The sequence below is a fragment of the Ctenopharyngodon idella genome, chromosome 17, assembly GCF_019924925.1.
Source record: "Ctenopharyngodon idella isolate HZGC_01 chromosome 17, HZGC01, whole genome shotgun sequence".
In the NCBI taxonomy this organism is placed as follows: domain Eukaryota; kingdom Metazoa; phylum Chordata; class Actinopteri; order Cypriniformes; family Xenocyprididae; genus Ctenopharyngodon; species Ctenopharyngodon idella.
The window spans coordinates 23,340,710-23,365,931 of NC_067236.1; the positions used below are offsets into that span (position 1 = coordinate 23,340,710).

The 25,222-nt window shown below is 37.8% G+C and overlaps 2 protein-coding genes across 5 annotated transcripts in view; one reads left to right on the forward strand and one right to left on the reverse strand.

The window, feature by feature from the left end:
• The first annotated feature begins 24 nt into the window (after window positions 1-24).
• On the forward strand, window positions 25-6,846 carry itgb1bp1 (integrin beta 1 binding protein 1). Its single transcript, XM_051866881.1, has 7 exons — window positions 25-185; window positions 2,608-2,737; window positions 3,155-3,233; window positions 3,318-3,448; window positions 4,230-4,322; window positions 4,542-4,691; window positions 5,432-6,846. Exons 2-7 carry the CDS (start codon window positions 2,666-2,668, stop codon window positions 5,501-5,503), a joined length of 597 nt encoding a protein of 198 aa, XP_051722841.1. The 5' UTR covers window positions 25-185; window positions 2,608-2,665; the 3' UTR covers window positions 5,504-6,846.
• Window positions 6,177-25,222, reverse strand: part of LOC127498025 (arf-GAP with SH3 domain, ANK repeat and PH domain-containing protein 2-like) — a 76,529-nt gene continuing 57,483 nt past the window's right edge. For 2 of the 4 annotated variants that reach the window (XM_051866873.1, XM_051866874.1), the window contains 16 exons: window positions 24,982-25,030; window positions 24,673-24,839; window positions 23,098-23,231; window positions 22,569-22,663; window positions 22,267-22,456; window positions 20,666-20,751; window positions 20,308-20,423; window positions 19,726-19,793; window positions 19,522-19,629; window positions 18,752-18,980; window positions 15,718-15,864; window positions 14,008-14,128; window positions 11,930-11,988; window positions 11,729-11,808; window positions 11,474-11,587; window positions 6,177-10,299 (listed from right to left, as the gene is read on the reverse strand). In XM_051866873.1, coding sequence (XP_051722833.1) covers window positions 10,225-10,299; window positions 11,474-11,587; window positions 11,729-11,808; window positions 11,930-11,988; window positions 14,008-14,128; window positions 15,718-15,864; window positions 18,752-18,980; window positions 19,522-19,629; window positions 19,726-19,793; window positions 20,308-20,423; window positions 20,666-20,751; window positions 22,267-22,456; window positions 22,569-22,663; window positions 23,098-23,231; window positions 24,673-24,839; window positions 24,982-25,030 — 1,838 coding nt within the window. In that variant the 3' untranslated portion in view covers window positions 6,177-10,224. Of the gene's footprint in view, window positions 10,300-11,473; window positions 11,588-11,728; window positions 11,809-11,902; window positions 11,989-14,007; window positions 14,129-15,717; window positions 15,865-18,751; window positions 18,981-19,521; window positions 19,630-19,725; window positions 19,794-20,307; window positions 20,424-20,665; window positions 20,752-22,266; window positions 22,457-22,568; window positions 22,664-23,097; window positions 23,232-24,672; window positions 24,840-24,981; window positions 25,031-25,222 lie in introns of all 4 variants that reach the window. The other 2 variants (XM_051866870.1, XM_051866871.1) reach the window with 1 other exon arrangement.

Sequence of the window (25,222 nt, forward strand, 5' to 3'; positions counted from 1 at the left end):
TATAAGCGTGCGTCCCCTTTAAGAAGTGCAGGGTGGAGCCGTACAGGAAGTGAAGTGTCAACGCAAGTCTCGCCAAAGCAGAGAGAGAGAGAGAGAGAGAGAGAGATCTGCCGACCGTCGCTTTGATGAACCATATTAATAATTATTACAGCTCAACACTGCTACATAGTGAGCTCAAAATAGAGGTATGCCCAGTGTGCTTGTTTACAAGTTCATATTCTCCATATTTCTTGATAGCCAATAAATTACCAAATAACATCCCTTTGCGTTTGCATTAGACAAGTTAGACGTCTGGTGCTGCTGAATGTTTATCCTAGCAACGGGTTTCCTTTACTTTCCGTGGGGTTTTCATTAACAATGTGCTCGTGCAGTGAGCTCGTGCCTACTAGCACAGTCCACGAGCCATTGCGCGAGCTGAGCGCCTCTCTGTAGATTCCTAGAAACTTACCCAAAGTTTGGCACCATTGTTTTATAGGGGCGTGGGCTCGCGGAGTGCCTTGAACCCCGAGAACATGTCCATGCTGTTTCTTAAACAATTATGAAGGCAGTGTTTATCTGTAGCGTAATTCATGCATCTGAGCTGAAATATTACGTAAGGAACCTTGTTTAATTGTTTACTACGCTGAGATAGCACTTAATTTACACTCTTTGACCCATATTTTCTTTTGGTTAGAAGTCGAAGTGTTGAGTGTAAATAAATATCAAGACGAAAATCGATTAATTAAAATGGACAGTTTGAACTGATTAATAGAAATGAATCATACTTGCCTCTAATGTATAATTGAATAATTACAATATCATGTTATAATTAAACAATATTAGACATTTTAGCCAGAAAACTTTTGTATATCTACATTTTTGTTTAGATATATTTTTACAATGTCTCAGTCTTGTTCCAGTACCAAATAATGAGAATTATTTTCTGAGAATGACTCATTATTTTTTGATTTCATGGCCTGGAAAGTCATTAAAATGTTTTGTAGTTTTTCTGTATTTCTATATTTAATTGCAGTTCTAGTCTCTAAAATATTTTATTGGCTACATATTGCACTTTATCTTCAGCGTTATTAGACAACTATGGTTGTGATTTTGATTAAGTTAAAGGTATACTATGTTACTTTTTGCCCTCTAGTGGTTAAAAACAAAACCGCATGCATTTTGCAGAAGGACATTGTTTTGGTTGTGCTTGTGCGGATAATTATGATTCTTTGTCATAACTAAAAAGAGAGAGAGATTGTCCTACTACTCATAAAACATTCACTACTACTATATAACCAGTTTAGATGGAAAGGATCTCAGGCTGTCTATCTGAAGACATTAATGTAGCTATAACCATTAATAGACATAATACTTCCTTGAAAATAAATTCCAGCACAGCGCTATAACAACCATAATGAAATGACCCTTCACAATAGATAATGCTTTACAATGAACTCTGTTAGAGAGCTACAAATGGCAATTCATCTGTTCAATTTATTGGTTCACCTGTTGAGTAATAAAAATGCCATCTTCGCATCACTTTTCCAACATTTCAAATCCCACAGTTCTTGCCATCTCCGAAAAGCCAAGCCAATGTTGATTCTCATTTTATTACAAGCTCTGTTGCATTCTCTTTTTGCCAGCGGCAGTGAGGTTTCGGGGGTGAGTGCAATGGAGGTCAGCTAGTAAGAGCTGTGATAGTAAACCTCACTTCCCTGTCCTCAAGAGGCGCACTAGAGGCTGCGTTTTTTAGCGTCCTTGTTAGTGTGCCCACCTCCCATGCCATAAATCCCGGTTCGAATCCCGCTCTGAGTGGTACGAGTACAACCGGATGGGCAACATTGGTGCCGTGACCCGGATGGGAGTGAGGTTTTGAGGGGTGAGTGCAATGGAGGTCAGCTAGTAAGAGCTGTGATAGTAAACCTCACTTCCCTGGCCTTAAGAGGCGCACTAGAGGCTGCGTTTTTTAGCGTCCTTGTTAGCGCACCCGCCACTTATGCTGGAAATGCTGGTTTGAATCCCGCTCAGAACTGTGCGAGTAGAACCGGAATGGTTACACTGGTGCCGTGACCCGGATGGGAGTGAGGTTTGGGGGGTGAGTGTAATGGAGGCCAGCTAGTAAGAGCTGTGCTAGTAAACCTCATTTCCCTGGCCTCAAGAGTAGCGCTAGAGGCAGTGGTCTTTAGCGTCCTTGATAGTGTGCCCACCTCCCATGCCAGAAACCTAGTTTTGAATCCCGCTCTGAGCAGTATGAGTAGAACCAGAGGGGTTACATTAGTGCCGTGACCCGGATGGGTGTGAGGTTTTGGGGGTGAGTGTAATGGAGGCCAGCCAGTGCGAGCTGTGCTAGTAAACCTCACTCCCCTGGCCTCAAGAGGCACACTAGAGGCTGCGGTTTTTAGTGCGCTTGTTAGTGTGCTCGCCTCCCATGCCAGAATCCCCAGTTCAAATCCCGCTCTGAGTGGTGTGAGCAAAACCGGAGGGGTTAGACATACACACACAAAGACAAAAGTACGTTTTGGAAGAAGGATTGATGTATTGACTCATTATTTAAATTTTGTTCATTCTGAATTAAAAAAGATGCATAGTGTACCTTTAAATGGCACTAAAGCTGATAAATCTCCTCAGACTCTGCTGCTATCTGCTGGTAAGCTGGAGAACTGCAGCACTGGCGTCATGGTGAAGGATGTTTCGAAAGGTCAAGAAGCGCCACAGCAGCAGCAGCTCCCAGAGCAGTGAGATCAGCACTAAAAGCAAGGTCAGTTTACCAGAAGTAATCAAGTACACACGTCATAAACTACATTTCTTTACACTTATTCATTTATAAATGTTTGCTGAATCTCCATTTGCACATTTATGCTAAGTAGAGAAAGCACATGACAAACTGACAAACTTTTTACGTATGAATTGAGCCAGTATGCCAGTACTAATAAAATTGCACCTTGATACCATAGAGTGAAGTGAAAGGGGTCTTGGCCAGTATTAGCTCAAAAGGCATGCATGGATCCTTAGTAAAAAGTACAGTATGCAATCTGTGCACTTTTGACATGCTGTACTACTGTGATTTGGGACCCACTAATTTGTAAAAGAGTGAATTGGCATTCAGCTGATTCTGTCCACTGAGTTTTTTTTATTCCACAAAGGTAATGATAAACTCTAATTTCCCTTTATCCAGTCAGTGGATTCCAGTTTGGGAGGCCTGTCTAGGTCAAGCACAGTCGCCAGTCTTGATACAGACTCGACCAAGAGCTCAGGTTAGTTCTCAATGAAACCCTTTAGAAACTCATACGTGTATATTTTTGATACTGTAAGAGTTCCTGACCTTGTTGAACTTTCAGGTAACGCTGTGTCTGATACGTGTGCTGAGTTCAGAGTCAAGTATGTGGGAGCCATCGAGAAGCTGCAGTTTGAGATGAGCAAAACCCTCCAGGAGCCTCTAGACCTGATCAACTTCATCGATGAAGCTCAGGTAAGGATCTAGAAAAGGGCGAGATGTTACCCCCTTAAAGGTGCAGTAAATGATTTCTGAGAAACACTGTTGATATTTGAAATCAATCCAAACAAACACACACCTTTCTTCATTGCTCCGCCCCCAAAATGCATGAACACGCAATGCAAGAGTAGATGTCTCTTTATCATAGCAGAAGTTATGCTTTGTGAAAAATAAAGCGAAGATGACGAAAGAGCAACAAGGAAGAACAAAAAATGAACATACAGTACACGAGTAGGCCTTCCTGCTCAGGTCTCTCCAGTGCTGGAAAGCTTTTCTAATATTAACACGATTCCTAAAGCTCTTGCCTGATCATAACCCTTCTTTTTTCCAGTGATATTCCTCTGACCTTTTCTCTTTTGTAATGTCTCACAGCCATCTCTCTTCCTTCAAATCTCCATTTTGTGCACTCTCTCCTCCCCCATCATGAGTGGACACACCCCCTACTGCTAATTGGCTACAAGTTTGTTGTGCCACTCGGCCCGATCCACTTTCAACAACGTTTCTCAGAAATTGCTCACTGTACCTTTAATCTAGCCAATTGCTTTTTTTTGTCTTGTGACCACTTTGCTTTTGGAGAAGCCAAAAGAATTTCACTTGATGCAATAATATAATTAGGAGAATTATTTTATTTTTCCTGGCCTAGAGGAGAACAAAAAAAAGTGTCACTATTTAATATCTACTTGTTATCATTTATCATAATATCATACATTGAGTCTGCCGCTGTTTGAAAATCTAATCTCGTGTATTCACTTCAAAGCAAGATGGAAAACTGCCGTTTGTGCCTGGAGATGAGGAAATGATTCTGGGAGTGTCCAAGTATGGAGTTAAAGTGGCCTCATTAGACCAGTGTGTGAGTTGACTCAATGTCATCGTTTACTGTGAGAGATTTGGATCTTTTTCTTTATACACAAAATAAAGGAGCATGTTGAAAGAAGCATGTAAATTCATGATCACAAAATAATGTGGAACTCAACATCTAATTACACTATGAAATACAGGATTTCAATATAATGGCATGGCTGGGTTTCCACTCAGTATCTGAGTTGCTATTGATCCTCTCTTTTCTCAGGATGTGCTTCACCGTCACCCGCTCTACCTGATTGTACGTATGCTTTGCTATGATGATGGTCTGGGTGCTGGAAAGAACCTGCTCGCACTGAAAACCACTGATGCCAAGCAGCATGAGTGCAGCATCTGGGTGTATCAGTGCAGCAGTGCGGTAAGACCTGAATACAGGAAGTGTTTCTAAGAACATATGAAGTATGAATTAGGGTAGATATGGATAATGTAGCAGAAATATGTCATTATTTATGTATTTGCTCTGAAATGGCTTGAAAATGTAATTTTATTTTAAATTGAAGGAACTATCATTTAGAACAAAAAGCTACTTTATGTAAAATTTGTTCCTGTGATGCAAAGCTGAATTTTCAGCATCATTACTTCAGTTTTTAGTGTCACATGATCCTTCAGAAATCATTCTAATGTGCTGATTTGGTGCTCAAGCAACATTTCTTATTATCAATTTTGAAAACAGTTAATGCTGCTTAAAGCTAGGGTAGGCAACTTCAGAGAGGCTAGCAATTGCAAGCTAGCTTAAAAAAAACAGAAGATGAATCCCACCCACCCTCCACCACGCAAAATTGACACTATTTACTGACTATTTAAAGTCAGTTGCAACTCTTGGTTCACACGGGCTTTAATATTTTTGATGATACTCTTTTTCAGGGTTTTTTGATGAATAGAAAGTTCAAAAGAACAACATTTATTTGAAATAGAAATCTTTAGTACATGTCTTTACTGTCACTTTTGATCAATTTGATGCATCCTTGCTGAATAAAAGTATTAATTAAAAATCCTTACTGACCTCAAATTTTTGAATGGTACTGTACAATGAAACCTCTGCTGGCTTTGGTAACCTGTTGCATTCTGTAGTTTTAACACATCATTTGTGCTCTGCAGGAACAAGCCCAGGCTATCTGCAAAGTTCTGTCCACCTCCTTTGACTGTGCTCTGGCCTCAGAGAAGTCCTGAGGAGTCCTGGGAACGCTCCGGTTCTTCCACCCTCACTTGTTCCTTCAGCAGGAGGAAGGAAGTCTGTTTGTGGAAGGTGCCCTTTTTAAACAGATCTGACAGAAATGCTGGAATGTGTCTCACTTTGATTAATGTTAGTACAGCTGTTCGGATTTTGTTCAGCATTAAAGGGCAGCCATCTCAACCACATGTTTACATCATATTCATTAGTTTAATCCCAGCATCCCCTTCTCCTAACAGTCCCACCACAACCCAAAAGTCCAAGTTCGGGCTGCATCTATTTTTGTAATCTAATTTAATCTTATTTAATGTATATATACAACAACCTCAGAGCACATTTCCCACTATGGGCCAGTGAATCTGTGATTTCTTGGGCTTTAGTGGGATTTGTGTAAAGCATGGTACATTAATGTCAGTGGAACAAAGATGCTGTAAAACCCAAACCCCCTGTGCCCTGTATATGTACGTGTCCCTCTTCTGTCATCCTCCAGTGTCCTGGTCCAAGTGGGATCGGATCAGTTAATACGGTACAATAAATCAATGCGAATGTTATGTGAAGTTTCTTCTCGTGTTTTTTTTCCTCATCCCCACTAGATGGCAGTGCACTTTAACCTATTGAGTTATGGCCCTCTGTTTTAAATTATTAATAACAGCACCATTCAACATACCTGAATAATGCAACACATGAACAAGAAATTTATTTGCATGTTGTTGTTTTTTTTTTAATTCCAGTTTTCCCATTTATTTGTACATATATTTATATATTAGCATCAATGATGTTTATGGTCAACGGGTGAATAGAGGTTGTTTTCATCTAAGTTAAGTGTAACAGTCTTATCTAACAAAACATCAGTCATTGTCAGTTTAGCTCTCTGTTTACAATTAAATATGCACAAAGCAAAGTCTACATTTATTTACAATCACAGCCGGCCAGGTGCCGTCTGTATACAGTGAACTGAACACAGGATAGTAATTATCCCGTCACTGCCCGAGTTACAGATCACTCTGGTCCGAGCTCAATCAAGACTAACATGACTGTAATTAAAAGTTACATAACAGACTCTATTAAGTTGCTCTGCAACCACATCAAACACTCATGACATTAAAAACGCTCCTGCACAGTTACAGGATGAGCATTTCAAAGCTTTAGAAAGGATTAAGAGAAGTGTTGTGAGGGGAAAATGACATGAGGGATTTTAATTTCCTCTGGAATACAATTAGAGCGCTAGAAAAAGTAAGAGATGCAGAGATATTACTGGTACAGGGAACACCTATCTGGCCAACCAAAGCTGGGAGATTCAGGGCACATCTTGGTCGGTGTAAATACATACACTGCCAAGTCACTGTTTGGGTTTAAATAGGCAAATACTTAAGAGTTTATGACTGGATCATTATTGCAGTGATTATTATGTTTCTAGCATGTTATACGTTTGGCAATGGTTCTTTGATGGAGTGTGTAGCTTTTCATTTCTTAAACAACCATGTAGGAAGACACATCATGGCACTTGGAGTCAAGACCTTAAATTCATTGAAAGTAAGAGGTACATCAATTATTGGTCTTGTATCAAGATCTTGTATTGACAATGCAAGAGGTGAGCACTCTGTAAAGTCTCCTCCAGCACATCCCAAAGACTTTCAATGAATTTAAAGGGATAATTCTGAATGAAAATTCTGTCATCATTTACTCACCCTCAAGTTGTTCTAAACCTGTATACATTTCTTTCTTCTGATGAACATAAAGGAAGATATTTTGAAGAATGTGTTAAACTGAACAGTTCTGGGGCACTATTGACTTCCATAGTATTTTTTTCCTACTATGAAAGTCAATGGTGCCCCAAAGCAGCCTGGTTACAAACTTTCTTCCAAATATCTTCCTTTGTGTTCAGCAGAAGAAAGAAAGTCATACAGGTTTGGAATAACTTGAGGGTGAGTAAATGATGACAGAATTTTCATTTTTGGGTGAACTATCCCTTTAAGGTCTGGACTCAGAGGTGCTATGATTTGTCTTCCTACATGGTCTATGATTGAATCATAGACCCTTAAAGGCACAATATGTAATTTTTCGCCGCTAGAGGTCACCTATTCAAAACAAAGGCGTAGCTTGATGACGCCGAGATTGAGCGCAAAATCATGGGAGATCTTCTTCCAGTCAAGCGTATGTGGTATGTGGATAAACGCAGCGCTGTTTATCATATTAGATACATTTAAGTGTGAAAATGATGTTATAACATTACTCTGTGCGTTTACACGGCAGATGCTGAGACACTTGTTGCACACTGCAGTAAGCTAGATCGATATGTCATGGTAAAACATGGTACTCACGGTAAATCAAGGAAACGAGATTAAAACAATAAGACTTACTGTGTTTAGCTATATAACATGATTAGTTTTCTGTCGATGAATGTATCCAAACAGTTGCTCACCTGTCTAATAAAACACATAATATATAAAAGCGTCTTTGGTGTTTCCATGGTTTCTACAAAATAAAATCGGAAATCGAGGGTAACACGGGTATGATATCATTGATAGGCGACGCACGGATACGTTCCGTGTCCTGGTTAAAATTGATTATTTCTCTGGATTTAAACATTCTTGGAAACATTTGGGATAATGTAAGTACACAAGTCAATAAAATATATAACATTGTTCTAGTGGTTTTTGGATATTTTAATCCAAAAATCATACATATTATGCCTTTAAGTATTTGCCTATTTAAATCCAAACAGCGACTTTTTTTAGCTGACCAGTGTATAATTCATATCTTAAACTGACACCTTGGAATCTGTTAAAATGACTAGGTTTTAGTGCTCTCAAGCTAAAAAAAATACTATTCACTATTCAGTCTTAAAGTGTTAGTTCACCCAAAAATGAAAACACTGTCATCATTTGCTCACCTTCATGTCATTTTAAACCTGTGTGACTCTTCGAACGAATTTTGAACAATGTCAATGCTTTTACCATAGTGGAGACGAACGTGTCAAGCTCCCAAAAAACTACAAGATAAATTGTAAATGTGGTCCATATGACACATGCACTGCATTCCAAATACGCTGAACCCATATGTTGACTAAAACAGACAAATTAAAATTGTTACTCACTCAGTACCTTCCCCCTTGACCACATTTCTCAAATATCATTCAAACTTGATTGTTTCAAATATGACATGTACCAAGCTAGATGTCAATTGTTTTTCATGTCAAGCCAGGTTTAATTTTTAGCAAATAACAACTTAAAAGGATAGTTCACCCAAAAATGAAAATTATGTCTTTTTATTCACCCTCATGTTTTTCCAAACCCGTATGACTTTCTTCTGCGAAACAAAAAAGGAGATATTTTGAGAAATGTTGTTTTTGTCCATACAAAGGAAGTCAGTGTGCTCCAATGTTTGGTTCCCATGTTCTTCAAAATATCTTCTTTTGTGTTCCACAGAAGTAAGTTACACAGGTTTGGAATGACGTAAGTATGAGTAAATAATTTCCCTTTAAATATTGGTCTGTTTCTCACACAAAGTTACAGTAGGACTTCAGAAGACTTGGAATATAGCAAATTAATCTTATGGATCACTTTTATAGTGCCTAACATTAACAGTCCCCATTATGAAAAAGCACTCTGGACATTGTGCAGTACATGCTCTTTTGCACAATTTGAAAGAACATGAAGGTAAGTAAATGACCAAATTTTCATTTTTGGTCTATCGCTTTAAGAAAAAATGAGCCAGTTGAGAAATGACACCGTTGCACAGGCCTCTCGAGGCAAACAGCCTACACACTGAAGGAAGATCATTAAAATCAATAAGAGCATCTAAATCAAGAACACAGAAGGACAGCTCAGAATTATAAATATCTATACAGAAATAAACCTCCTTGATGCTCTTCACTGGCTCCTTTCCTCTCCCTGGATGCCACTGAATGTTCACGAAGACTGTCACGGCGCTCAAAACTCCCAGCAGGTACAGGGTCAAGATTACTTTCATTCAGTCTCCATGTTCCCTGTCCCTTAGCCAGCACGAAAGCGCTCTTATGTCTGTCTGTTTCTCCATCTCTCACATCCACAGTGCACTTCAGATATTTCCCAGATGTGAGTGGTGGAACGCCTATTTATACACTCAGCACTGGGGCAGGTAGTGTGAAAATGGGAACATCGGAGCTCCCCCTCCGTAAGCAGACAGCTCTCGTAGCATATTCCTGGCTTAGCACCATTGACGAAGCTGTCTTTTCCAACCAAGTCCTCGAAAGTCAGTGATTCTCAGATTATCCTTCTGCCTTTCCTTGCCAGACATGGAATGTGGGCAAATAAGACTGTATTCACAGATAATGGGTACTGTACTTCAAAATCAACCTTACGCTATCTATTGTGTCTAAAAGGAATAAGGATGTGAATGATCTCGGACAAAAAACCTTCATCTTGGTGACATTCATCTCATTAGCATTGTGGTCATGATAAATTAAGTCAAAAGTGCATTTATTGCAACAAACTGTCGTTCTGCAACATATCTAGGCCACAAACTTAAAAACAAAAGAAAAATCCAAAGCCTAGGAAGCTTTTATATTCCAGTGACTCTGCTCAAGCCAGGTGAGAGCAGGGATTAGTGGAAGCTCAGTGAAGACAAGCTTTATGACAAAGGGAACAGCGATGATGATGATGATGATGGTTAGTGAGGCCACACAGAGGCAGAGAAGTGCCGTCATCAGTCCAACTCAGTGTCCGTGATCTCCGGCCCTTCAGTCCATAATGAATTGCACGAATGTGACAGGAAATGCCCCTCTTCTCATTGGCTCTCCCTCAATGTGGCCCAGCTACAAAAAAAATCAAGTCAAAATATGTTATTTTAGATTAGATAGGTTATTTATTTATTTATAAATATATATTTTTTGTCATTATACCACTACAACAGATAGATAAAGGTGATTTAACCAGTGTTGTAATTGTTAACGGAAACTATTTAAAATAATTTTTGTTAGTGGAAATATGGCTGAAATAAAATATCAATATTAGATGAAATATGTAAACCCAAAATACTTTTTTTTTTTTTGATAGGACAGTGAAGATGACAGGAAACAAGAGGGGGAAGAGATCGGGAAATGTCTGTGAGCCAGGACAACCACGCCATATGTCGGCATGCTGACCATGAGGCTATCGGCACCGACAACTTAAAAAAATTTAAATGACAACTGAAATAAGTTAAAATTAAAACTAAAATAGAAATACTTAAAAAAAAAAAAAATTAAAAGCTAAAAAACAAAAACTAATAAAAATGTCAAAAGCACATGAAACTACTGAAACAAACTAAAAAAAAAAAAAAAATAATGAAAATGTAAAAAAATAAAATCGAATTCAAATTTTTAATAAATACCATAATAGTATATAAATAATACTAAAATAATGCTGGATCTATCATATAAAAATATATTTTTTTACACATTTATTTGAGTGATTTTGCTTTTTCACAGAACAAACGGAACAACAACAATGAAAAAAAAAAAAAGGCCTATACAGAGTTTTCTGTACAAATTATGTTAGTGTTAATCTGAGTAATACAAATGTGCAATGTTGTGTGTAATACGGTCAATTAAGGAAAAAAACAACAACAAAAAGTGAGGGGGAAATGCGGCTTGAACCCCCTAAAGCAAATTCTTATGTAAATACCCCTGAAATCACACAGGAACACAGAGATTAGGGGATTTAGCCTTACCATTGATGAGCCTCCATGGAGAATGATTGACTAAACACAGCCAGTGGGAACGAAGGCGACTGACTGAATATAGACCAGCTGCTTGTTTTCCAGCAAGAGACACTGAACCAGACCGCGGCCCTCAATGAAGTTTACTTATTAACAACCAGCCAGTAATAGGAAGGGAAATATGGTAAACTCACTTTTCCTCTCTGGTTCTCTCTCTCATACCACTGTTACTATATAAAGTGTGTCATCTAAAGAGTTGAAGTCTAGTGTGTAGCAGTCAGGATACTCACCCACCACTCCTGGTCCTCCTCACCATCCACCACGATGACCTCTCCCTCAGAGAACGTCAGCTCATCTGGATTATCAGCCACACAGTTATACATGGCCTTCACACGCTTCGGCTTCTGCTTACCACACACGGGTTTGGAAACACAAGAACATGTCAATTATTATCTCACACACAGTAAATATGGCATATTAGGCGGTATCCATCATGAATTCACTTGATTCACATGTCTGGAATTTCCTCTTGTGGTTAAACATACCAGGTAAGTTTTCCTGGGCATGTGGGTAGCGGGCAGAGTTTGACCAGTGGTGTTTTGGGGGCCTCCAGGAACTTCCTTAGCTGTTTAACAAAAAACAGGAAAAGACATCACTATTAGCATTGCCTTTTCAATACAATAATGGCCTCAAGCCTTTTATTAAAACAATCAACTTACAGTTAACATGGTTTCTCTGACATCTACCTGGTCTCTCGATGGATCCGGAGCGCATCAGTGTGCTTTTACTGAAGTTTTTGTCCGCGCTGCAAGCAAAAAAAAAAAAAAAAAAAAAGAGATGTGAATATTGTGTGTACAGTTCTTGTAATATTTAGCACTAGGGCTGCACGATTAATCAAAATTAACCCGAAATCAGTTTCGGGAGTTATGGACTTTTTTCCTCTCCGACTTTGAAAATTCGTATCTCGGCCCACCCGGCGGCATACCCGCCAACTGGGCTCGTTGGAAAGGGCTCCCTGAGATCTATATAGGGTTCAAATTTCAAAGGAATCCATGGAGGAGTTCCGGAGTTACGGCCCAGTAAATTTCCCTCGGCTGATCCGGGGAGGATACACCCTTCCTGGTGTAATTCAGATTCGCCTGCGACCCTGGAGGTAATGCCAGAGCCTAGGGTCTCTGAAAACCCACCATCAGAGTGTTGGGAAAGGGTGACCACATATCTGGCGAACAACAGAAAAGCTCCAGGGCCACATCCCCGTCATGAGGCCCACTCAGAGTCACTCTGGGTGGGCACAGAATTCAATTTTGAATTTTCTCTGGATTTCTGAGCTTAAGGGGCTCAACCGCTGATGCCTAAGCCGACCAGGGCTCACTCTGGTCGGTCAGAGAAATCAAATTTGACCACGATGGATCACTTGAAGTATGGACTTATAGATTTTCAGATTTCTGGATCTCTGAGCTCCAGGGGCTCAACGGCTGATGCCTAAGCAAGCCCTGGGTGGGGTGAGAATTCAAATAGAATCAGTCGCGAACTACTTGGCTTAGTTGCAAAGGCTGCGACTTATTTTATGCGCAGCTTATCAGTGAAGCACGGCTCTGTGATCGGTAGTAAATGCTGCTCCATCTGAAAGGACTGCGAGTTTGAGTTGCTTATAACTTGCATTTAAAAGAACCTCTTGTCCAACAAAAGACATTTAATAACGTTTTTACTCCAAACTCACTTCATAACATCAGTTGAGTGTTTGAAATGACATCCTTCTGTGAGATGATGTAGCACAACATATTTCATAGTATTCTATACAGCGATGAAGGCTATGTCGATTAGCATTGCATTATATATATACTTTATAGTTTATACTTCAACGTCACCACCACTAAGCTTCCGACAACTCTTTCAGTCTTTATCTAAAGACATTTTCCTTGAAAGTTTGAATTAGAAGAATAGTTTGTAAGAGTGCAGTTTTAAGCATAACAAGGCTATAAAAGCGGACTGAGCTTACCTGTTCGGCGTGATGATGTTTAATGTTGCCGACAGCCTCTGTAGTCTGATTTAGCTACTTTTTAGCAACTTTTTAGCAGCCGTCATTTTCAAGACATGTAACAGCTTAAGAAAAATCCCGGGTAGGTTAATACTGATGTATTTTATGTCATAGAATAAAACGTGAAAGTATCTTGAGCTTGTGTAAACCACAGCGTTATTTCAGCCATTTAACCAAAAACCCATTCAAAAAAACCCATTGACTGGAAGTGCTAAAATGCTAACTCACTTCCGGGTTTTGGTCTACAAAAATGCGTCATAGTTCCACCACTCTATTTGGAGTTTCTGTCCAAGAGCGCCCTCTGGCTTTCAGATGGAGCAGCATTTACTACTGATCACAGAGCCATGCTTCACTGACAAGCTGCGCATTAAAAAAGAAAATTATCATAGCCTTTGTCAAATCGCGTTCGGTTTAATTTCGATTAATCGTGCAGCCCTATTCAGTACTAACAGTTACAACATTTAGGCTCAGGTCATGCTCAGATGCGTGCCCTACTTGTCTCGTCCTCTGGCACTGTGTGCGTGAATGAGGACTTGAATAGGAATTAATGACCTGGTAAAGCAGCAGTTCCCTATAGGCATTTTCCACCTCTGCTTTCAGATAAGGGCACGCTCACCTTTTACAGGAGTCAGACTCACCAAACACTGTGGAGAAAGTTCTACTCAAGGACCAGCAGCTAACCGCAGCTATAATGAGTCTGACTGTGTTGTCCTATAGGGCAGGACTGTCAGAGGGCATTTGTATACATGTGTGTGCATGTGGTCATGGGTTATTTAGTATTCTGACCTTGTAGCTCGGTTGATGTTCTGACCAGGAGGCCCCTGTCCGGGTTTGGGTTGTATATTCTTGGCCTCCATTATACTGGCAGTTTTAGCCACAGGAGGGGGAGCACCGCTGGGTACAAGAACTGCAGAGAGACCATCAAATAGATGTTAAACATGCTCACAATTACTAAAAAAAAAAAAAAAGCATATGTTTCAATATTTTATGTTTGACAATATTGGTAGCAGGGTTCCCTCACAGTTGAATTTCCATGATTTTCCAGTTTTCCTTGATTTCTGGATAAAGATGTATATTTTTATATAAAAAAAATAGGGGTCACACTTTAGTTTAGGGTCCAATTATCACTATTAGATAACTGTTGCCTCAATAAATTCCTATTTACTGTTTATTAATAGTTAGTAAGGTAGTTGGTAAGTTTAGGTATTGTGTAGGATTATGGGATGTATCATGCAGAATTGGTCATGCAGAATAAGGCATTAAAATGTGCTTTAATAATAATAATAATAATAATAATAATAATAATAATAATAATCAGCCAATATCCTAGTAATATGCATGCTAATAAGCAACTAGTTAATAGTGAGAATTGGACCCTAAACTAAAGTGTTACTAAAATATGTTTATAATTAATTACAAATACAATTAATAAATAATATTATATCATTAATAACATATGAAAATGTTATAGAAATGTATATACTATTTTATATTTATAGCTGAAAATTCTACATGTAATCCACAATATGTATATATTGTCATTATTTTTAATATATATATATTATATTTTGCTTTAATATTTTATGAATTTTTATTACTTTTATAGGCAAGGAAACTACAATTCCTAAATTTCCAGATAGTTTTCCCGAGATTTATCTAGTTTATATATACACGTTCACTAAAATAATATTAATAAAAATAACAAAAATATATACATTTAAAATATATGAACAATACTTCTACAGCATTTATTAATCTAAATTAATGTTAATTTCAATATTTACTAATACATTCTTAAAAATCAAAAGTTGTTTTTGTTAACATTAGTTAATGCACTGTGAACTAACATGAACAAACTGAATGAATGTATTTTTATTAACTAACATTAACAAAGATTAAATATACTGTAACAAATATTTTGTTCATTGTTATTTTGTTAGTTAATAAATTAACTAATGTTAACAAATGAAACCTTATTGTAAATTGTTACCAAAAAAGCATTTAAAATATTCTGATATTAAATATACTTGTTGGCTTTTATAAGTCTTAAAAAATAGCTGTAACATTTTTTTTTCGATATCTCATGCTATTTCAAACCTTTAGAGAACAAAAGACAGATCTGAGCATTAAATCCCTGAATAGACATGAAATTAATGAAAGAGAATGACAGCACGCTTGTCCTGAAATTGTTTGGGAAATCAGAAAACATCAACTTGTAGACCAGAATTTTTGAAGCCTGATACCTGGTATTGGTTCATGAATATTAATTAGGCTATGTGAATAAACAAACTCACATCTCAACTCAAACACAGCATATCCTAATTAATATTCAAACGTTTAGACACCACTATGTCATGACATCAAAACCAGCTGATCCAGGATCAATCAAAGAACAATCCGAAGCAAATCTAAAGCGTAACACAAAGCTCCACATGAAACAGATCCGCTCGGCCTCAAGCAAAAGTTCATCCACTCATTCATGTACAGCCAACTCACGGGAAGTGGATGTGACCCGTAAGGGGGGCGCTGGGGGATGCATGTTGGGAGGGTCAGAGGAAGATCTCTGTCTGCCGGTCAGATCTAGGGAGCCAGGTTTCCAACCGGGCGATCCCTGAGCCATTCCAGAAAGACCAGACGGTTGTACTGTGGGAAGGAAAAGAGAAAAAGCAAAAAGATTAAATGTAAGATGAAAAGAGAGTGACTTCAGAGTGGTCTACAGGACAGCGCTTTTGTTTACTCTTTCTCTGGACATTGGACCTGCTCCAGACCTGCAGAGCTCCATTATGGATTTAATTTCATTAGTGTCTTTAAGAATACAGCTCATTGTAAAGTAGGGGTTAAATGACTTCAGATTTTTTAATTCGACAATTATGTGATTAAAGTCGAGTCGACGTCAACTAGTCGCTGATGAACGTCATTAATGAACCTCGAGCCGAGACTCGAACGCGGTTGCCTCGTGCACAGCTACAGCATATGGCATATGACACAGCGCTGCCCACAAGGCTATTGCTCCTACATAACAGCTTATTTTTATCAGTTCTTTTGTCTTTGGGTCGATATATTTCTCACAGATTTCTGCTCATTCTAAATCAGACACAGATAAAGTATCACAGATTACATTCATATTTATACATTTATACTCTCTCGAAAACTTTTAGTACATTTTTACGATTACAGCTTTCAAGGTTAACTAATTGTGAAAAGTGTTGATTATAGCATTACATTTAAATCTGTGGCATTATATTTAGATCGTGGCATGAAAGGTTGCAGTGATGAACATTGTAGCCGATCACAGACATGTTGTTGAGCGCATGAAAGCAGTGATCAATTTCTCACAGTGAAGAATGCTTTCATCATAACTAACAGTGCAAACGTGATATAACTAAGAGATTCGTTGAATAAAACAGTTTTGGCTCAAGTCCAGAGCTCAGTCGCTGATAAACTCATGCTGTTTGATTGACAGCTCCAGCGATTGTAAAGGAAGCGTTCTTTGATCGCTTTCTGTGTATAATTTAATCACTGTTTAAATAACAGATTATTTTCATCCTACTAAGAGAAACTACGTGAAGTTGAATGTTTAGTCACTGGTTTGATTTCCTGACACAGAGACAAAGAACATCTGACTGTAAACGAATCATTACATATCAGATCAGGCATTTGAATGAACACAGTTACTTACATGCTGTTGCATTACTGTTGAGTTAATATCGTAAAAGTCTGTTTGCAAAGCCTGCAAAGCTCAAGGAAAAGTTGATTTCTCAATTCATGACCCCTTTAAAGTCAACTAGTCTGTGCAACCCTTATTGTGCAGTACGTACCAGTCGTTTGAGTGCAAAGAACTATGGGACTCGCGTCACTTCAAGAGAAAAATATCTTGTTCTAACACAGAAAATCAGGTCTTTTTTATCCGAGTGAAACTCTGACAGACAAAGTCATGAGTTTACCAATCTCCTGTTCACTGACATCTAGCTTATGTCACCTTAACAGACCTCTAAGGCCTTATGAACATTTCTGAAAGCGTTTGAAAGACTGCAGCTGCATGTGAAACCTGCTGCCCAGCGTTTGAGCTCATAACAGCTCCCTGTCCAGAGACTTTGGGAGCGCACATATAGGTCAGCATCTTCACACGGCCGTTGCCATGGAGCTCTGCAGTGTAACTGGGTGAGGGTGAGAATTCAAGAACAGGTCAAATGAGATTTCTGCCATTTTGAGACCTGACATTTGTGAGGCTAAAAATACAGCTGCCTGTTGTGGCCTGAATGTTAATCATAATGGATCAAACAGTATTAGTGACTAGTAGAATCAGTTGCTTTTTTTGTGTATATTTAGTACATTTTTCATTACCAATTGTAAATATTAATAAAGTGGATCCTGCAATGATTTTAAAAAGAAAGTAGTTGAAGGAGTTCAAATGTAAACTGGACATTTTATATACATAATAACCGGGCACTTTGTTATGCATACCAGTTCAACTGCTTGTTAACAAAATATCTAATCAGCCAATTACATGGCAGCAACTCAATGCATTTAGGCATGTAGACATGGTCAAGACGATCTGCTGAAGTTCAAACTGAACATCAGAATGTGGAAGAAAGGTGATTTAAGTGACTTTTAACGTCTGAGAAAAAGTGAAAATATCCAGTGAGCAGCAGTTCTTTAGGTGAAAATGCCTCATTGATGCCAGAGGTCAGAGGAGAATGGCCAGACTGGTTCAAGCCAATAGAAAGGCAACAGTAACTCAAATAACCACTCGTTACAACCAAGTTCTGCAGAAGAGTATCTCTGAACGCATAACATGCTAAACCTTGAAGCAGATGGGCTACAGCAGCAGAAGACTGCTGTCAGCTGAGAACAGGAAACTGAGGCTATTGGACAATAGAAGATTGAAAAAACGTTTGATTTCTGCTGCGACATTCAGATGGTAGGGTCAGAATTTGGCATAAACAAAATGAAAGCATGGATCCATCCTGCCTTGTATCAAGGGTTCGGGCAGGTGTTGGTGGGGTAATGGTGTGGGGGATATATTCTTGGCATGCTTTGGGCCTTAGTACCAATTGAGCATTGTTTAAATGCCACAGCCTACCTGAGTATTGTTGCTGACCATATCTATCCCTTTATGACCACAGCGATCTTCTGATGGCTACTTCCAGCAGGAACACACTGTGTCAAATCATCTCAAACTGGTTTCTTGAACATGACAATGAGTTCACTATACTGAAACTGACTCCACAGTCACCAGATCTCAATCCAACACCTTTGGGATGTGGTGGAATGGGAGATTCACATCATGGATGTGCAGCCTACAAATCTGCAGCAACTGCGTGATGCTATCATGTCAACATGGACCAAAATCTCTTAGGAAGGTTCTCAGCACCTTGCTAAATCTATGCCATGAAGAATTAAGGCATTTCTGACAGCAAAAGGGGGTCCAAACTAGCAAGGTATACCTAATAAAGTGTAGGAGGCTGGTCTTTTTCTTCTCTCAATCATGTTTTTTTTTTTTGTTTTAACTGAATGAAACGTAAAGTACCTAAATTTCGGGGTGGTAGAGGAGGAGCAGAGGTGGACAGGGTGACCGGTGAGTTGGTGTTGATAATGGTTCCATAGGTCTCATTGTTGACCAGGTTGGGCACGAATCGCTGCTTGTCTTTGACCATGTCTCGTGCGTCTCGTGCCAGGCTGGCCGGACTGGGCTGAAGGGAATTACTGCCCGGTGTATAGCAGCTGATGGGCCTCTCGTCCCGCCGGTGAGGACTGGACTATAGACACAAAGGTCAAAGGATATAAGTGAGACTGGGTGTAAACACTGAATATTCCCCCCCCAAAAAAAATCAGAACAAAGATTTTGCAGGCAAAATAAAAATTAAGCAACATTGTAACTATTGAGATGATTACAAAGCACTTATTATTTGGTCAATTTAATATTTGGTCATTAGCAAAATATGCGCTATGCCCCTTTTACAAGATGTAATATCATTAATGTGTCTGTGAAGTTTCAGCTCAAAATACCCCATAGATCATTTATTATAGCTTGCCAAATTTGCCCCTATTTGGGTGTGAGCAAAAACATGCCATTTTGTGTGTGTCCCTTTAAATGCAAATGAGCTTCTGCTCCCTGCCCCCTTTCCAGAAGAGGAACAACAAAGCTGGAGAATCTCACACAGCCAAAATGACGATTGTCAGTAATGGTAAAATAAAAGTGCAACCACTAAATATCCACACATATACACACAAATGTATTAGTCAGGCATAATCTAACGTAAAAGACTTTTTCCTTGAGGTCTCGGAGTTTTCCCTCACCTTCTCATCCAGATCTTCATCACTCTCATCCAGGTCTTCATGCTGTAGTCTCCACTCGTACTCCACATGCACATGAGCATTGAACTTCCCTGCTAGTGCCTGGTTCAGCTAAAAGACAGACATACATACCATAAACAACAGTTCTTACCATCTAGGCCAGTTATTAAACTACAAGAACGTTGAATGTACAATATGACAGCTCACCAGTTCCTCACACTGCAGGTGTTTGAGTCGCCTGGCGATGTCAAGCGGGGTCTCACCAGCCTCATTAGCTAAATATACACAGAAACACATTTCAAGAGGAGGAAACAGTGGTTTGATACATTTGAGAAAGTATCACAGTCGTCGCCAAGCCTGGAAGAATGAGGGTCTCGCCACATTCTGTACTCTTGGCTTCCTGTGCTGAATTTGACTTTACAGACAAGACAAAGCCAAGTCGATCCAGACAGCTTGCTCACAAAAGACGCTGGCAGGGATCTGAGAGAGGAGATTCCCTGGCACAGATTCACCCACCCACATACATTCACACACGCAGAACCGCTAGGCCACATATGGCTCAGTGTTATCTTTTCTTCCCATTCCTTGTGGACATATTGTTAATAACAGAGCAACAACAGAATTACAAAACTTTTCCCAGCAGTCAAAATAAGAACATGGTGTGAGAACAACATCCCTGAAAAGTGCCACCAGACAAAACAAGGAGCCTGGGAATCCTTAAAGACATCATGAAAGGGATCCCGCCAATATGTCACACCCAAACTTCCTGTTTCAACAGGGACGACATACCGATGTCTATAGAGGCTTTTCCTCTCAGCAGAAGTTTGAGACACTCGCTGTTGTCCGTCAGGCAGCAGTAATGCAGCGCTGTACTTCCTTTAGCCGTTTGCTTATCCAAGTTTAAACTGAGGGGAGAACACACACAATTTTGCCTATTTAGAAAACATTAAATCTCAACTTTCCATTCCAGGCACAGCTATAATTGCCTCTTTAACCTTCAAAACCAGCACTTTTAAACAGCTTTGGTCAAATCAATGACAAAAAAGCCGTTGATTCAGATTTAGTTGTGGGCTAGCATTAGTCAGCAACTGGTCAGCAAAAAACGGAAAGGTGTTTTCCAGCCTCTGCTCGGCTGTCTGGGTCTTGCCTGTTCTGGGTGAGGAAGTCTATGATGTGAAGGGAGGTTCTGTCCACCAGTCTCACGGCCAGATGAAGGGCCGTCTCACCTTGTTCCTACCACACCAAACAAACAAACAACATGTCATGTTTACACTGTAGCTTGGTTCCTATTTGGGTTTGTGCATAAGAGCTACTCATGATTGAATAGGCCATGATATTTTGGACATATCGTATATATATGAATTAACCATCAGTACTTACAGTATATTTCTGTTTATGTATACTACCGTTAAAAAGTTTTAGATTGATAAGATTTTTTTATGTTTTTAAAAGAAGTCTCTTCTGCTCACCAAGGCTGTATTTACTTGATCCAAAACACCGTAAAACAGTAATATTGTGAAATATTTTTACAATTAAAATAACCGTTTTCTATTCGAATACATTTTAAAATGTAACTTATTCCTGTGATGCAAAGCTGAATTTTCAGCATCATTACTCCAGTCTTCGGTGTCACATGATCATTCAGAAATCATTCTAATATGCTGATTTTCTGCTCAAGAATGTTTATTATTATTATCAATTTTTTATTATTATCTATTTGTGTACAACTTTTCTCCAGATTCTTTAATGAATAGAAAGCTCAATAAAACAGCATCTATCTGAAATAGAAAGAATAACATTATAAATGTCTTCACTGTCACTTTTGATAAGTTTAATGCTTGCTGAATAAAAGTATTATTTTCTTTAATTTCTTTCCAAAAAAAATTCTTACTGAACCTTTGAACGGTAGTGTATAATGTTGCAAAAACTTTCTATTTCAGAAAAAAGCTGTTCTTTTGAACTTTCTATTCATTAAAGAATCCTGAAAAAAATTGTACACAACTGTTTTCAATATTGATAATAATATTGTTCTAATAATGTTCTTGAGCAGCAAATCAGCACATTAGAATGATTTCTTAAGGATCATGTGACACTAAAGACTAATGTAATGATGTAATGATGCTGAAAATTCAGCTTTGCCAACACAGGAATAAAATGCATTTTAAAATATTTTTAAATAGAAAACAATGGAAGCTTGTTTCCGCCACTGAATAAAAAAAATAAAAAAGATAATTGCGACTTTTTATCTTGCAATTCTGACTTCTTTTCTTCTTTTTTCTTCTTTTTTTCTGACTTCTTCTTTTTTCTCAATTTTTGTCGCAATTGCGAATTTATATCTGACAGTTCTTTTTTTTTTTTTAACAATTCTGTCTTTTTTCTTGCAATTGTGAGTTTATATCTCACAATTTTGACTTTATAACACAATAAAGACACAATTACCTTTTTTATTTTTTATTCAGTGGTGGAAACAAGCTTCCATAGAAAACAGTTATTGTAAATTGTAAAAATATTTCACAATATTACTGTTTTTGCTGTATTTTGGATCAAATAAATGTAGCCTTGGTGAACATAAGAGACTTCTTTTAAAAACATTTTTAAAAATCTTACCGATCTAAAACTTTTGAACAGTAGAGTGTGTGTGTGTGTATATTTGGTATTTTAACACAAACTATAATTACCATGGTAAATGTTAGTAAGGGACATAACTGAATAACTATCAAATCCGAGGAAAGATGTGAACAGACTTACATGTCCATTGGCCAGAGGAATCGGCTCCATTAGGTCCACCCCCTCAGCGTAGACCTGAATGAGAGAGAAAATATCCCGTGCCTTCACAGCATCACAGAGCGTGTGCAGCTTCGACAGCGCGTCAGGACACTTCTTACGAGCAAAGCGCTTCTCTGTGTACTTGGCCATGATGAAGTCTTTCCTCGCCTGCCTGTGGCATTAAAGGTAATTAAAAAAGAATGAATTTGCATTAAAAAAAAACAAAAAAAAAAAAAAAAACAATATAAGTGATGAAAAATTCCCAAAGAGTAACTTTGGCTTACATGTCACTGGCCGGATTTGGTTTGATCACATCTTCTGCTGTCAAACAAGCTTCCATGATTTCATTAAATCCAGCATTCCCCACGTTCTTGGCCAGCTAAACACCACAACACGCACATACACGCAAACACATGCATGAAATCAAAGACTAATTGCATTTCGCAACTCTACAGTACCAACAAACGCATTTATTTAAGGTCCATTTGATCTGTTTTGTTACTTCATAATATCCTAATCAGCCAAACAATGTATCTTGGCACTCAATCAGAGACGCAAGGCTTTCTCACTGTGGCTAACAGTCTTGTGTAATTGCTTTAATGATCCAAAATTGCTGGCCAAAAACGCTTTGGGCTGAAATCATGCGTGTGGAATGGCTCCCAAAGAGCACAAGTCATTTAAGCAAACCCTATAAAAATTTCAAGCCTGAAGGCTGAATTAAAAGAATCCAGCGCAAACTAAATAAATAAACCCAATATTAGGCTTACAGCAGCAGTGCTGGAGAATCTGTGAAATCAAAGATCAAACACTAACCAAGAGCTCTGAGGTGCTGAGAACATCCAGTGTTAGTGACTGGATTCTGGAGTAGTGCACACCCAACTCCCGGTGGATCCCTGAACATTCGATACAAGTCAGGATGCCCAGGTTGGTGGAGAGCCACGTGGGACCTGAGGGAGAAAGAGAGGGGAAAACAATACTTTAACAGAGGCTGTCAGTCAAGAATGTGTAACATCTAAATGGAACTTGAAAGATGAAACCGCTTGTCCTCATTCCCACATTGAATGTCAAGTAGAGTTTTATGATCAATTATGCAAATTGCTGGAGCTAGCAGTTAGCACACATACTCTAAAATCTGAATCTAGCTTACAGTGTTTCCTGATCCCAAAATATCCAGAGGTGTAAATAAATAAAAAATGCATAATAATAATAACTTAAAAAAATGAACATTATTATATTAATTAGAATATTAAACAAATGTTGTTGTCACTGGTACCGTTATATCGCATTAATATATTTCATAAATTAATCAAATGAATTGTATATAATAGGTACTTTTGGGAAATAAATAAAATTATATAATAATAATAATAATCATTATTTTTATTAATAATAATAATGAATATTATTATATTAATTGGAATTTTAAATTTATGTTGTTGATATTGTCATTGTTATATTACATTACCATATTTAATTTAATTATATATTTTTTATTACTGTTTGTTGTATTTATTATTATTAAATTATAATAATAAATACATGTTATAGGTATTGTTATTATTTATTGCATTATTATATTTAATAATTGTATTAAATGATATATTATTTTATTGTTGAATTGGATTATTATTATTTAATTAATGTAATATTAAATAAATATTGTTGTTGTCATTATTATTATAATCATTTTGAAATGACATTATATTTAATAAATCAATTGAATTATATAATAATAAATAAATAAATAAATGTTATTGTTGTTATTAGCATTATTGTATTACATCATTATATGTACTAAATTAAATGTTATAATTTTTATTGCTCATTATTAAAACAATAATAATAATTAATTAATTAATTAATGTTGTTATTAGCATTATTGTATTACATTATCTAATAAATTATTAAATAATATAATTATTTTTATTGCTGCATTCATTATTAAACAACAACAACAACAACAACAACAATAAATAAATGTTATTATTAGCATTATTGTATTACATTATTATCTGTAATAAATTAAATGATACAATTATTTTTATTGCAGCATTCATTATTAAATAATAGTAATAATAATAATAATAGTTATTATAATAATAATAATCATAATTGTTATAATAATAATAATAATAATAATAATAATAATAATAATGTGAAATCCATGTGAGACAGATACATGAAGTTTTTTTGACAGGTTGTTTTGGTACGCAGGTCTTTTCTTGTCACACAACGAGAACTTGACTGGTCCAAATAGAGCAGCCTATGCAAATTCAATCATTTTCCTTTACTACCAACTTCCGCTTTGTTCTTCCTGTGAGTGATTCAGAACAATCCCCCTCCCTCTTTCTCCACTTCCTCCTTCCTGTCCATTTCCAGGCCACTCACCGGGAGCTCCGCAGTCACAGCAGACGTCGTTACCCGCCATCCGCTTGACCTCTCCCAGGATGGCCTTGGTCAGCTCCTGCACAATGTTGTTCTCGCCAACATGCTGGTCACCCTTAAAGGCGTTGTTGAGCGCCTCCTCCTTGCTGTTCTGCAGCACTGAGATCCATCTGAGAAGAGACGCAGAGTTAATGGAAAAGCAGCAGTATTTTGTTGTTACTTTCAGTTAGTTAACCCCAAAAACAGTAGAGAATGTCATATGACAGGTTTCCTTTGAAAACAGAACAGGGGCGCACACACAAACACACTTACATTTGACACTCTGGTTCATCCTCTGCCTGGAAATGATACGTTCTGTCATCTAAGAGTGAAAGAAAAAGAGAAAGACTGTGTTAGATACATAGACAAACAGATCAAAAAAGTGACATTAGTAGATCTGCCCTATATTTTGAGCACAACTCTTGAGTTCAGACTGATTTGAACCAAACAACAAGGACTTTTCAAAAGACATGGCCGAAATGTTATTATATACATCCTCATCCTTTCTACATGA